This window comes from Carya illinoinensis, chromosome 4 (genome assembly GCF_018687715.1).
Source record: "Carya illinoinensis cultivar Pawnee chromosome 4, C.illinoinensisPawnee_v1, whole genome shotgun sequence".
Taxonomy (NCBI): Eukaryota; Viridiplantae; Streptophyta; class Magnoliopsida; order Fagales; family Juglandaceae; genus Carya; species Carya illinoinensis.
In genome coordinates this window covers 1661861-1674997 of record NC_056755.1, presented here as the reverse complement: position 1 = coordinate 1674997, position 13137 = coordinate 1661861, and the positions used below count along the sequence as shown (strand labels likewise).

Sequence of the window (13137 nt, the reverse complement as noted above, 5' to 3'; positions counted from 1 at the left end):
GTATTTAAATTATATATATATATATGTTTTGGCCATATGAAAAGCTTTTTAGGGTAAAAATTTTAGGTGGTATAAGAAAGCGATATTATTTGATAATATTTGAGGCTAAACTTCCAAGTTCTTAAATCTAGTAACACAAGACAAAGAACTTTGGTGGTTATTAATGTTAAGATAGAAAATAAAATCTATCTCTTTCCATAAACTTAAATTTTTAAGACAAGTGGAGATTTCACATGATATTAGAGCAGAGTTAATATTAAATTTGAATCCCGACTCTACACTCTACTAATTTAATTAAATATTTCACGCGTTAAGTCCATTTATTAAATGGAAGTCTGGCCTATACGTAAGGGGGAGTATAGAAATATAAAATAAAATTTACTTATTTTCATAAATTTAAACTTTTAAAACAAGTGGTAATTTCACAATTAACTGCTCTTTAATATGCATCATCAAAGTCTTCATGACATAGAAATTTGCCTCCTTACAGTACCAAAGGTCACCATGTAACGTTGATCAAATATTTTAATGTCCAACTATTAGGAAGTATGTACTTTATTAATATGGCATGACACGAAATAATAGCTCTTAAATAATTAAGATCGTCATAATATAATTAAATGCAAACACTTAAATATTATACGCATACCAAGTGCAATTAATTTGTAATATTTCTCAACTGATCAATCTTGAGACATCGATCGTGATGTTATTGGGAAAAAATAATTAGTTCTCGCAGCTTATAATGATTTCAATGGAACGAGTCTAATTATTGTAACATCGACTAACACTACAAGATAAGTGGATTTTTGTGACTAAAATTTAATGATAAAACCGTAAGAAATAGTCATTTTGGTCATTAAATCTTAGTTACAAAAACCTACTTATCTTATAGTGTAATCACTATAGAATATAAGTAGTCCATGCAGACATGAGTACATGCAGCTTAGACTTTAATTTCTTGGATTATCATTTCAATTAGATGTCATGATGTTTTCAAATTAACGGGACGTTTCAATAATTCTCAGCACATCAAAATAACCAATAATTCATGCAAATTCACATATATATATATAGTCATATATATGATGTCATATATATGATGCTCTATCTATTAATTAAACTAGTACTATATATTATTTTGTTTATAATAAAGTAATTCTAAATATTAGAAACTACATATTATAATGACACGTACATAATTGACGTTAAACACAGGCCGGTTACGCCATTGATGATGACACGTACGTACAAGAACAGGCTGCTCACAATATTTCAGACTTTGACTGTTAGCCCCTATGCACAGGCTTAAAAATTCAATCGTACTACGTACGTTCTACATCATGATTACAGACTTAATTAATTAAAAAAAGAACAACTATATATATATTTATTTAATTTAATCCTATATTATATTAATAAATGAACCGCCTTAGGAAAAAGCTCATTAATTTTATATGCAGCTGGCCATATTTTAACTGGGAAACGTTGATATTGAATCCTTCTCATTTCCTAGTTTAATCTTGTGATAATAATAAAATAAAAGCTGGAGCTGCGCGTGGTTGGGGTACTGTTGACATTTTAGGCATGACTGCGTATTCGGGTGTGATAGATAGATACATATATAGATAGATAATTAAGCAATAAGCATGCACTGGGATTAATTTGAATATTAATTTAATCCAAGTTTGAAAATACGTACATTACTTTGTTTATTTTTTTGTGTATATATAAGAAGGGAGACCGTGCGGTAAAGGGTTGAGGATCAGGAGTTATATATGTTTCTCAAGCAAAGCAAGGTTGGGAATTAAGGCATGTTGAAAATGCCTACCCCTTCATGTGCTGTAGGTTTAGAAGAAAAGATCAGTTTTGAATCTGTTTTTGCTCACCAGATCAGCAGCCAAGATCAGGCTGCGGCTAGACATGAGGTACGTACGTATATGAAAGCAGCTCTATCCCTAGCTTCTTCATGTGAATGAATGAATCCCAGGTTTCTGTTTCTTTTTTTATTTTTCCTCTAAATCCTACGTCCTACAATCTTAGTGTATATGTTCTTGTGATCATCATCATCATCATCGTGTATACAGCACGCCCATTTTCCATTTCTGAGTATGTCGGGAGTACTACTACTTCGTTTAACCATATGGTTTTCTTTTCATCATGTCGGTTGAATTATGATGAGTTCGATCTTGTCTACCTTGAAACTAATTTGTTTCTTTTTTTTGTTTTGTTTTGTTTTTGAATCTGAATCTTTCGCTTAATTTAGGTGAAACCAGATTTTGGTTCTTGAATTATGTGTTAAATTGGTCAAACTCGATCAGTACTTTAGCCCTCAAAGTATCACTAATTATTTCATGAATTTAGATACTGATCATGAAGTTTTGACAACACTTCAAATACTTTCGAGGAATGAATGGCCGGAGAATTGTACAACGTACGTACTTAGTACTTGGAAACCACGATATTTTCTGCTGTTTTAATATTTTTCAAGAATTAGATTTGCATGCAACATCATCATCGTCGTCGTCGTCGGCATGATCACATAACCTACTTATCGTCTGGTTTTTATGGTAAGACAGAATTCATGACTAGATTTACCCTCAAATTCTATTTTAGGTTCAAACCAGAAAAGAATTGCATGAGGTCATGAGTAACTTGAACCAATCTTCACCCGGCTGTAAGAACTGGGGAAATCATGGCAAAGAGGTACGTACATGCAGTATATTTACATATATATTAGTTTACAGTAGCAGTTTTAGTAACTTGTTCCTCCACTGTTATAATAATTTCTCCTTAATTTCACTCTCTCTGTCATGTCTTAGATCATAGATAGAAAGATTTTCTTTTTAATTTTATTAATTATTTTTAATTATATCGAATGATATAACATGTTTTAAATGATTTAACAGGTCGATTGATCGTGAATATCAATTGAAATTATTAAGAACGATAAATTAAAAAATTTGTGGTGAAAAATTGGATTTATTTTTAGTAGACTATAAATGCTGCAATGCAGAAGTCAATGCACATTTTCTCTGAAAATGGTAAGATCAACGAAACTTCTAAAAAGTCACGGTGATGTGCACAGGAGTTGTTCCGGGGATCATATGCAGTACCTTTTTTCCCTTTCATTGACCGACCATAGCCAATAGGCTGCAATATTCCAATTACCACTTGCTGATTTCATAATGAACAAGCTACCGTACCGCTCAACATTGACCTCTCTATAAATTTCTTTTATTTAAAGATTAAGAAAGTAATTAAAAAATTAAAAAAATTTAAAAAAAAGTTAAAAAGTATGCTAGAGGTAAGGTTGAGTGGTGCTACTCTACTGCCATATATGGAAAATGTTAGTATTCTCTGAGTTTACCCTTTTATTTTTACTGCTTATGTATTTATATTTTTTTAATTTTTTTTAACTTAATGATTAAAGAAGTGTATTTTGGTATATTGACGTATTTTATTTTTAAAAAAATCACATAAAAAAAATCAGAGAACCACTCACATGATTAATTATTTTTTCTAGGACATTGAACTTGAATCTGCCAAAGCTGAAATGGGAGAGGTCAAAGAAGAAAATGAAAGATTAAAAATGATGTTAGAGAAAATTGAGAAGGATTATCAATATCTACAATTGAGTTTCTTTGACATCATTAAACAAGAAGCTGCTTCAAAGAGATGTACAGAGTCAGCTCCCTCACATGAACAAATTGAAGAATCTCATGAATTAGTAACTCTTTGTCTCGGAAGAAGTCCGAGAGAGCTGAAAAGAGACGAGAAAGGTTGCAACAACCGGCCTTGCAATAGCAAAACTATTAAAGATTTAGAATGGAAGGACAACCTTAATCTTGGATGGGAGTCTACGGAGCTTGCTTCTGATCCAAGCTCAAAAGAGCCTAATAAACAAATCGTTGTAGCTGGAGACACAAGGCCACCAAGTAAAACTTTGAAAACAATGAGAAATGGAGATGACGAAATTTCACAACAAACCCATGTGAAGAGAGCTAGGGTTTCTGTGAGAGCTAGATGTGATACTCCAACGGTTAGTATACTAATCCATGACGTTTCTTTTCTTTTTTTTCCTTTCCCTTTTTCACTTATGACATAATTAATAAATCTGACAAATATTGGATGGAAGCTTTTGAAATTTGGTTATAGATAAATCAATTTTGGCAAACTTGGTAAAGTGTGATAAATATGTCATTCCTACAGATGAATGATGGATGCCAATGGAGGAAATATGGACAGAAAATATCGAAAGGAAACCCATGCCCTCGAGCATACTATCGTTGCACAGTTGCACCTGAATGCCCTGTAAAAAAAAAGGTACGGTATCATATGTAAAAAAAAAATTTGACTTTTGTTTAGGGACTAGAGATTTATTTTATGGGCTTACGTATGTTTGCAAAACAAATGGTATTCGAAAATGTTTCACATAATGCTTGAAATTAAAGATTTAATACTTCTTTACATGGTTGCAGGTGCAAAGATGTGTTGAGGACACGTCCATCTTGATCACCACCTATGAAGGAACCCACAACCACCCCCTTTCAACGTCAGCCACAGCTATGGCTTCCACCACTTCGGCTGCTGCTTCTATGCTATTATCTGGCTCATCTATATCTGAACCTGGCCTCGGTTCAATGACCACTACGATTGCTGATCCTATACTCAATGCATTTAATCTAAATCTCTTGGATAACTCGAGAGCAAAACGATTTTACTTGCCCAACTCTTCTTCAACGCCCCTTTTCCCTACCGTCACTCTGGACCTCAATGCCTCTCCATCCCCTCCACATACTCTTTTTAATAGATCATCTTCAAGCTTTGTTTCAAACCCAAAATTTCCTTCAAGAAGTCTTAGCTTCTCATCCTCAGAACTTGTCACACCAACGGGTTGGGGCAGTGGATACCGTGGTTACACTGCAGAACCCTACAACCAAACCCACACTGGATTCCTAAATCCAGGAAAACAATCCCAAGAACATTTCTACCAATCGTATTTGGAAAAGAACCACCTAGCTTCCTCTCAAGAGTCCTTAACTGAAACCTTGACCAAAGCAATTGCGTCAGACCCAACTTTCAGGTCGGCAATTGCATCTACAATTTCATCAATGGTAGGAGGTGGTGCAACTCATGATAACCAAGGTGGAGTAGAGAGATTATGCCAAAAGCCGAAGTGGGGTGAATCAGTTCAGGCTGTTTATCCTGATCCATCAGCTCAAAATGGGAAAGCATGCGCAACAAGCTACTTCAACAGATTTTCATTGCCATTATCCGTCTCCAAGAGTACTTCTGCATCCTCCACCACTGGCATCACTATGCACCGGCCCGACCCGAATTTGGGCATTCCGACCCAAACCGAACATGACCACTTCCGCAAGACTTCTCCGTTCCACACTTCCTAAACCCTTTTTCCGAAAGGAAACAGAACTTGAATGGAATCGGGTATTCTGAACTTTTTTATTTTTTATTTTTATAATACTACCGTGGGTGGATTCGAATTTTGTTTATTTTGCCCAGTAATTGAAGTTCGGTATGTATGGCTTCACCTTCATCGTCCTTCGCTTTCAGATTTCTTAGGCACTAGCTGTACGTGCGAGCTGTGAGGATCGGTCAATCTCATTTCTCCAAGTTCGGTCGTCTACCGCTTATTACAACTGCAGCCAACTAAGATTTAGAAGCGGCTGTTTTGGAAATTAGAACATGTTCGGCGAACATGATCAGTAAATTACCACTTCTAATTTTGGAACAAATATTTTCTGTTTCCAGTGTGTTCATGAAGTCTTATCTTCAGTTAATTTAGTTTGCTGTCAAGTTTCGTCTTCTGACGTTTCCAGTATGTGTACAGTTGAGATCTTAAGAGTTGTCGTGCATGCTCTTGAACTAAACTGCATGTTGTCTTGTTTTCAATAATTGTAAGCACTTTCATTGATTTAAATTAAGGCAAAATTGATCCAAACATGCATGCTAATAATTTATATAATTATCTCAATAAGTCGTTTAATCATATATTGTATTGATATTAGAAAGATGTCTTATTGGTTACTTTTGGCCTGGAAGTGAAGACTCACCGGATTTGTCAGCAGACATGATCGTCTGGGAGCGTTTTGCCAGTAGGTGTTTCTTTTCTCTTCTTTTCTTTTTTTAAATAATTTGGTGAACGGATATTTAATCGACGCTTCTGTAATAATACGGAAGGAAAACAGAAGTATTCCATTTCTGTCCATTTTTACTTTGGGCCGGAATAATCAGAAATTTCGGGCTGGGTCGTGTGGTTAGGCTAAATGTACAGTCCTGCCCACTATTGGGGATCAAATAAGTCTAATTTTGCCTAAAGCTCCCTTCCTTTCACAAAAGGAAAATTCTTCTTACAAACGAGTTCAAGTACCAAATTGTGCACTGATACTGACCTGTAAAGCATTCATTTAATGAAACAGTATGAATTAAATATGGAAATAATTTTTATGAAATAGAAGACCTTTTCTTCTTTCAATTTTATTTTCTTAATAGAAAAAAGTTGTCGGTACGCAATTTGGTGCCCGAAATTACTTGTACCTAGCAAAGCTCACTACTGCTTGAACTATGGAACCAAAAGAAGAATGTATTACATTTTAACCGTGGACTAGATTAAAGAACCACAACAAATTAACCCAACAAAATCTCTTGGATCAATTATTAATATCAGTAACTTTATACTAGTACACAACTTAGCTGGCAATTTAAGTTTAGGGAACAGTTAGTGAATGCAAGCTTATTAGGTAATCTAATTATTCCCCATTTAACCTCAATCACAGTTAATGTTCTGGAGAGAGAGAGAGAGAGAGAGAGAGAGAGAGAGAGAGAGAGAGAGAGAGAGAGAGAGCCGGGGGGGGGGGGGGGGGGGGGGGGGTGGGTAATGGCTCACAGAAGGGCAAAAGGACCTTCATGTGCAGGGATCAACAGATTAATGCTGAAACACGAAACTCAAAACTCCCCACCCCAACAAAAGGGAAATTTTATGGTAACGTATGATATCCAATCCCGAAAAACCAAGGTTTTTTTATTCCCAGCATCTCTAACTTTAGATGCTACACTTAAAAAAAAAAGGTTAAGATGCTACAAAGAAATTTTGCTATAGGAAAAATCATTGATGATCATACATGTTTCTTTCCTCATGAAATCTTGGCAGTCATCAGAAGGTCGCCCACAGAGCTTGTTTGCCTTATCCAACAGCCTCCCCAGTCCCCACCATAAAGTTTGAAAGCGCTCTTCACGTCCAAGACCTAATCACAAGCACCTAGGGCTTCACTGAAAACTAAGTGCAGTTGATTATTATCAACCATAAATACAACATTGTGGGTCCTGCATTCTATAAGCCTTTTTTAGTCAACAATCTCAAGAGTAAATTTGAATTACTGACATTAGCGATCCTGAATATGGCCAATTCTTCAGAACTTCTTCTTCATGAAACCTTCAGTAGTTCATGAAATGCCTCTTGAGGTATATCAACAGAACCGATGCGCTTCATTCGCTTCTTTCCTTCCTTTTGCTTTTCCAACAACTTCCTCTTCCGAGTAACGTCCCCACCATAACACTTCGCGAGAACATTCTTTCTCAAAGCCGTAATACTAAAACCAAAGTAAACAGACTCAAGTGAACACTCAAATGTACAAAATTTGTTATCCCAGTGACAACTGAAATCCAATATACAACTTTGGAATGAAACACATTTAAAAGATTTTCCACAAATGAAACCCATAAAAACTTACTAAGGAATTAGAATATTACAGTGTCAATAATTGTGTAAAACTTCAAAAAGTTTTGATCCCTTTTTACCATGAAAAATCACCAAAAAAGGAAACGATAACCTTTAAAAAATTAACAGAACTTACGTCTCCCTTGCAATGATCTTCACTCCAATTGCAGCTTGTATTGTTATCTCAAACATTTGCCTGCTCAAAAGCAGAACATATTTGGTTACTGCAGAAGAAACCAACAGGGAACAAAAAATAAATAAAAAATTAACGATTAACGCCAAATAGACGGACCTGTCTATGAATTTTTTCAGTTTCTCAACCAGTTCACGACCAACACGTTGTGCCTTCAAGGTGTGAACAATGGTTGCCATTGCATCAACTGGTTGTCCATTCAAGAGGATATCGAGTTTCACCAGATCAGATTGTTGATAGCTGTTGATTACACACATAAAAACTCATCGAACAAGGAGGAAATTAAGTTTAAACCTAAATTACTGAATAGCTCAGAGATATGGTCGTTTCTTGTCTGCAAGACCTACCCGCTTGTGACATCGACACTCTAACCAAAGCAGTACAACCCTTACTAGTTATTGTAATCCTGTTTGCTACTAAAAAAAATTGCAAAACCACTGCATAGAACTTTCTATGGGACACCAATTAGCATATTTTACCCTTTGGTGTATTTACCATCTAGAAGGGGAACAGAGAGAAGAGGGGGGGGGGGGGGGGGGGGGGGGAATTGTTATGAGGAGGGGTTTGTGTGCATGCATGCAGGAGCTATGAGACAGGATCAAACTTACTCAGCGTCCTCATAATCAAACGATGCATATCCTGATGTTATACTTTTCAGTTCATTGTAAAAGTCAACAACAATTTCCCTCAAAGGCAAGCGATACTTCATAAATGCCCGCTGACTGCATGAATTAAACTCATATCAATATTCCAACTATGAATGAGTTTGACTATAATTAGTTGGACAATCTAAAAAAGACAATCGATTAACAACAGCATCATGGCCTAATAACAACATATGCTAGAAAAAGCATACAGTGGCTTGTCTTTTGATAAAACCAATTCACTAAATTTCAAGTAGAAATGAAGAAAAGGGAGAATGAGGCAACATAGCACAACAAAAATATTTAAGAGGCAACCCTTGAATATAACCAAAAAAAACGAAAAGAACATTTTGTATTGTACATTCTGCTAACCATACGAACACTTAGTCACAGAGGATAACTAGCACATGATTTAAGACCAGTTTTGGCGCAAAAGTTACCTATCAATGAATGTGTACTCCAACTGCTGCCCTCTCCTCTCAGAACATAGGGTAATAACAGCCCCTACATACCTTCAATGGACAACAGATGAAGACAGGATAATATACACTTTGCATGCAGCCAAAAAATAACTCTGATAAGGGAATATGAGAGCTTACTCACTAGGAATGATAATTGTAGCTAGTACAGTAGGTTCCCAACAAGCTGTAACACGTAGCTTGGGATTCGAGGGCAATGCAGCAGGATTCTGTACTTCAACCTTGCTAGAACAGGGACAAGATAAAATTTTTAATAACGTGTATGGTAATGCTATCTCACAAACACAAGATCACAATACGTACCTTTCATCAGAAAACTCAAAAATATAAGGAACAGTTGGAACAGTAGAAATAACATGAGCTCCATACTCCTGTTATTGCATAAAAGAACATGGTTTCTCAATAGCTATAACAGAGAAAAAAAAAGGGTGAAGAAGAAAATGATGGATAACGCTAAGCAGGGTACAACCAAAAATTATGAAAATAAACAAATATCATGTTAAATAACCTGAACTAATAGTCAACCATGTTGAGCAGACGAATGAAACAGATTTGGTCAATTAAAAAAAATTCAATCTGGACATTCTAGAACTTAAAAAAGGTATCACTTAGAAACTCTGAATGCCATTTTCTCTGTATTATTTTCTTCCATAGTAGTCAGCATCTCTCACAAGAATAACTCCTATGAATAACCCAACACGTTTTTTTGGTTTTTGATCATAAAAAACAAGGGAAAAATCACCTGTTCAAGCCGCTGATGGAAAACATCCATGTGAAGTAAGCCTAAGAAACCACACCTGCAGATAGCATATGCATGTATACAAGAAACTTACTCCTTATAAAGAGTTCAAATTTCAAATGGTATGAGCATAATTCTTCCATAAAAAAATAAAAGAAACAAGTCATTCAATAGTGGATGCCACACCTAAAACCGAGACCTAGTGCAGTGCTACTCTCTTTGGTAATGGAGACGCTAGCATCATTGCATGTCAGTCTCTCTATTGCATGATTGAGTGCTTCAAAATCAGATCCATCAGCCGGATAAAGACCAGAGAAGACCATATGTTTTGCAGGCTTGAATCCTACATTTTGGAAGCATACAAAAGCACGCATAAATAAGGAAGGTGTCCAGACCCAAAAAACAAGACTACCAAGTCATAGTGATACAAAGAAATAAAGATCAGCCCTCTTCTTGGGGGTGCGCTTTTTTTTTTTTTTTGGGGGGGTGGGGTGTTGCAAACAGTCAATTCATGATGCCAAAGTGTAAAACCGACACAGCCATTAAGGGGTGTGTTCATGTTTTCTCAGCATGCGCTGATGGCTTCAAAATGTGAGCCCTTATGTGAAGGTTTCAGTTTTGACTCCCGTAGTGGACCTGTGGGTCTGTCAGTTTAATTCTTCTCAAAATGTGCAGCCTAGTTGCAAATAGCAACAAGAAGTGCATGAAAAAAAGGAAAAGACACCCTCAACACATACACAGAAAAAGTGGGAATAAAATACAGCTATATATATATCTATATATACCTGCAAGTGGCTCTACAATGCTTCGACTAGAATAAAGAGTGTCTCCAACACGAGCCTCTTTGGTTGAACGCATTCCACTCACAACATATCCCACTTGTCCAGTATGAAGGACTCCAGTGGGGGTGAGTTCAGGATGCATGATCCCAACATCCAAAACTTCATAAGCTTGGCCAGTCGCTACAGATGAAATCTTATCCCCCTTTTGCAGCATACCATCAACAACTGCAACATGGCATATTACTCCTTTGTATTCATCATAATACGAATCCAATAAAAGCATACGCAAAGATGAAGTACTCTTCCCAGGAGGAGGAGGAATGCGCTCTATAACTGCAGGAAGGACATACTCCAGACCCTGCCCCGTTTTGGCAGATGTTAAAAGAGCATCTCTAGGGTCAAGATCAAACATTGATTTCAACTGAGCTTTAACCCGTTCAGGATCGGCAGTTGGCTGGTCAATCTTATTTATGACAGGTATTATTGTCAGGTTTGATTCAAAAGCAAGATAAAAGTTAGCAACAGTTTGCGCTTGAACACCTTGTGCAGCATCAACAACCAAAAGAACACCCTGGCAAGCTGCTAGGGATCTTGATACTTCATAGCTGAAATCCACATGGCCTGGTGTGTCTATCAGATTTAGTAGAAAACTTGCTTTGTCTTGCATATCACTTATGTTGGTACCATGAAAATTGTGATTGTAAAACATGGTTGCTGTCTGAGCTTTTACCGTAATTCCCCGTTCTCTCTCTACCTATTACAATCCAGATTTCCTAAATAAGTAGCAAATAGAATACAGATCAAGTAATACAACATTGCCTGTATTGCAATTACTGAATACAAACCAACAAGAGTCTTTCGCCAATATTATTATTATTATTATTTTTTTATAGATAAAAGAGATTTTATTGATCCACGTAAATAGGCAAAACCCGAGTATACAGGAAGTATACCAATATTATCTCAAGCTTACATAACTACTCGAGACACACAATATTTTACAGATACAAATTTCGCAAATGCAGCCTATAGAAAACCAAGATTTCCCCGTATTTCTTATTAACGAGTTGTCTTATTGCTCTATGGAAGCATTATATTCTTTTGGCTGCGTAAGACACATTCATCATCCTGAGCATTGGCATTGGATTGGCTATTTCAATCTTCAAAATTTGAAGAATATGTAACTTTTTAATTTTTAGTTAACCACTCAACACTTAAAATCTTTTTTTTTTTTTGATAAGTAAACGCCAAACGGTAGTATTAATAATAATAGGCATAGCACCAGTACACAAGATGGTATACAAGAGAACACTCAACACTTAAAATCTACATTGGATTAGCCAACACATTCTCTATAATAATAAAATATTATTATTTTTTATTATTTATATTTCTTTAATTAATTTTTTTAATACTTTTTTATTTTATTTTCATAACCTTCAATAATCTCCAACAATCATATTCATTTTTATTTTCACAATTCAACAATCTATAATATAATAATCTCATATGTACATAGATGATGAAATCTCATATTATATAAATAAAAATCTCATATGTACCATCCATAAAAATTCCATATATATAATATAATAATATCAAATGATGGATGAATGTGAGACAAGAGATAATAAAATACTAGTTTGAAGAAGTTATAGTTGTTTTCATATATGAAATGTGGGATGAATTTACTATAGCTAATAGTTCATATAAAAAGTGTTTAGCTAATTCAATGTGGATTTAATTTCATCACTATTCTTTAAAATATGAAAAGCACTGGCATTTGGCTAATCCAATGCCAGTTTACAACCTGAAGAATAATTATGAGCTTCGAAACACACCCATTATGCCAAGCAAAAACAAATCATAAACCTCTTTCATTTTATATTCTATAAGCAAGCAAAACATAAACTTCACCCATCAAAAGTAAGTACCATGTACTATTTTTTTCTTCTTTTTTTTTTTCTTTCAATGAAAGATAAAGTACGATATACCCAGAGCAATAAACATTCCAGCGAAAACCCAATTCATGTTTCTTCACAAATAATTCGTAAAATTTTCATATACCTGCAACTTGTCGAGGTACTGAGGCTGACCACGGCCCCTCTTAATGGTCCCAGTGAGCTCCAAAAGCCGGTCAGCGAGCGTAGACTTGCCGTGGTCAACGTGCGCGATAATGGAAAAGTTTCTGATCCTCTCGGAAGGGTACTGGCTCAAATCTATGGCATTCTCTTCGCTGTTTTGGCGAGATTGAGAGGCGAATCCATACCTCAAACCAAAATGTTTGTTATTTAGTCTGGCGCACAACGGGTTGTCTTTGAATATCGATGAAAATGGTCCATATTTAGAGGGAGTGTGTGCCAGAGATAGGTCTTTGAGTGGCGTTAGGGTCTTTGAAGCTCTGCTCAGATAACCCATCTTGAGGGGGTTTAGGAGCTCTGGAAGAGAAACGAGCACTCCCTCCTCTTACAGGCGACAAAGCTAAACTCAGATGCTGTTGAGATTGAACGGCAACGTTTTGTTTTGTTTTGGGTATGCTAGTAATATGGGCCGGTAGGGACT

The 13137-nt window shown here is 35.8% G+C and overlaps 2 protein-coding genes across 4 annotated transcripts; one reads left to right on the top strand and one right to left on the bottom strand.

Annotated features, from left to right (window-relative positions):
* Positions 1-1607: 1607 nt before the first annotated feature.
* Positions 1608-5957, top strand: LOC122307765 (probable WRKY transcription factor 72). Of its 2 annotated transcripts, XM_043120849.1 has the most exons (7): positions 1609-1928; positions 2365-2434; positions 2617-2706; positions 3527-4042; positions 4213-4326; positions 4482-5448; positions 5575-5957. In XM_043120849.1, exons 2-6 carry the CDS (start codon positions 2414-2416, stop codon positions 5406-5408), a joined length of 1668 nt encoding a protein of 555 aa, XP_042976783.1. In that variant the 5' UTR covers positions 1609-1928; positions 2365-2413; the 3' UTR covers positions 5409-5448; positions 5575-5957. The 2 variants fall into 2 exon arrangements, with proteins under 2 accessions (XP_042976782.1, XP_042976783.1); XM_043120848.1 differs by lacking the exon at positions 2365-2434 and having other exon boundaries at positions 1608-1928.
* A 1059-nt stretch (positions 5958-7016) lies between these two features.
* On the bottom strand, positions 7017-13081 carry LOC122307116 (translation factor GUF1 homolog, mitochondrial). Of its 2 annotated transcripts, none has more exons than XM_043119765.1 (11): positions 12643-13081; positions 10579-11329; positions 9980-10136; positions 9797-9851; positions 9358-9425; positions 9175-9279; positions 9016-9087; positions 8540-8653; positions 8031-8171; positions 7875-7934; positions 7017-7610 (listed from the first exon to the last, which is right to left on the bottom strand). In XM_043119765.1, the coding sequence occupies exons 1-11, from the start codon at positions 12991-12993 to the stop codon at positions 7445-7447; spliced, it is 2040 nt and encodes a 679-aa protein (XP_042975699.1). In that variant the 5' UTR covers positions 12994-13081; the 3' UTR covers positions 7017-7444. The 2 variants fall into 2 exon arrangements, with proteins under 2 accessions (XP_042975699.1, XP_042975700.1); XM_043119766.1 differs by having other exon boundaries at positions 9016-9079; positions 9179-9279.
* Positions 13082-13137: the final 56 nt, after the last annotated feature.

What these genes read in the sequence shown, in the direction of transcription:
- LOC122307765 (XM_043120848.1), top strand. Translation starts at nt 1,815, where the DNA reads ATGTTGAAAATGCCTACCCCTTCATGTGCTGTAGGTTTAGAAGAAAAG. An exon ending in GGGGAAATCATGGCAAAGAG is followed by an intron (nt 2,707 to 3,526) that starts GTACGTACATGC and finishes TATTTTTTCTAG; the next exon opens with GACATTGAACTTGAATCTGC. An exon ending in CTAGATGTGATACTCCAACG is followed by an intron (nt 4,043 to 4,212) that starts GTTAGTATACTA and finishes TCATTCCTACAG; the next exon opens with ATGAATGATGGATGCCAATG.
- LOC122307116 (XM_043119765.1), bottom strand. Translation starts at nt 12,993, where the DNA reads ATGGGTTATCTGAGCAGAGCTTCAAAGACCCTAACGCCACTCAAAGAC. An exon ending in AGTACCTCGACAAGTTGCAG is followed by an intron (nt 11,330 to 12,642) that starts GTATATGAAAAT and finishes GGATTGTAATAG; the next exon opens with GTAGAGAGAGAACGGGGAAT. An exon ending in ACAATTATCATTCCTAGTGA is followed by an intron (nt 9,088 to 9,174) that starts GTAAGCTCTCAT and finishes TGTCCATTGAAG; the next exon opens with GTATGTAGGGGCTGTTATTA.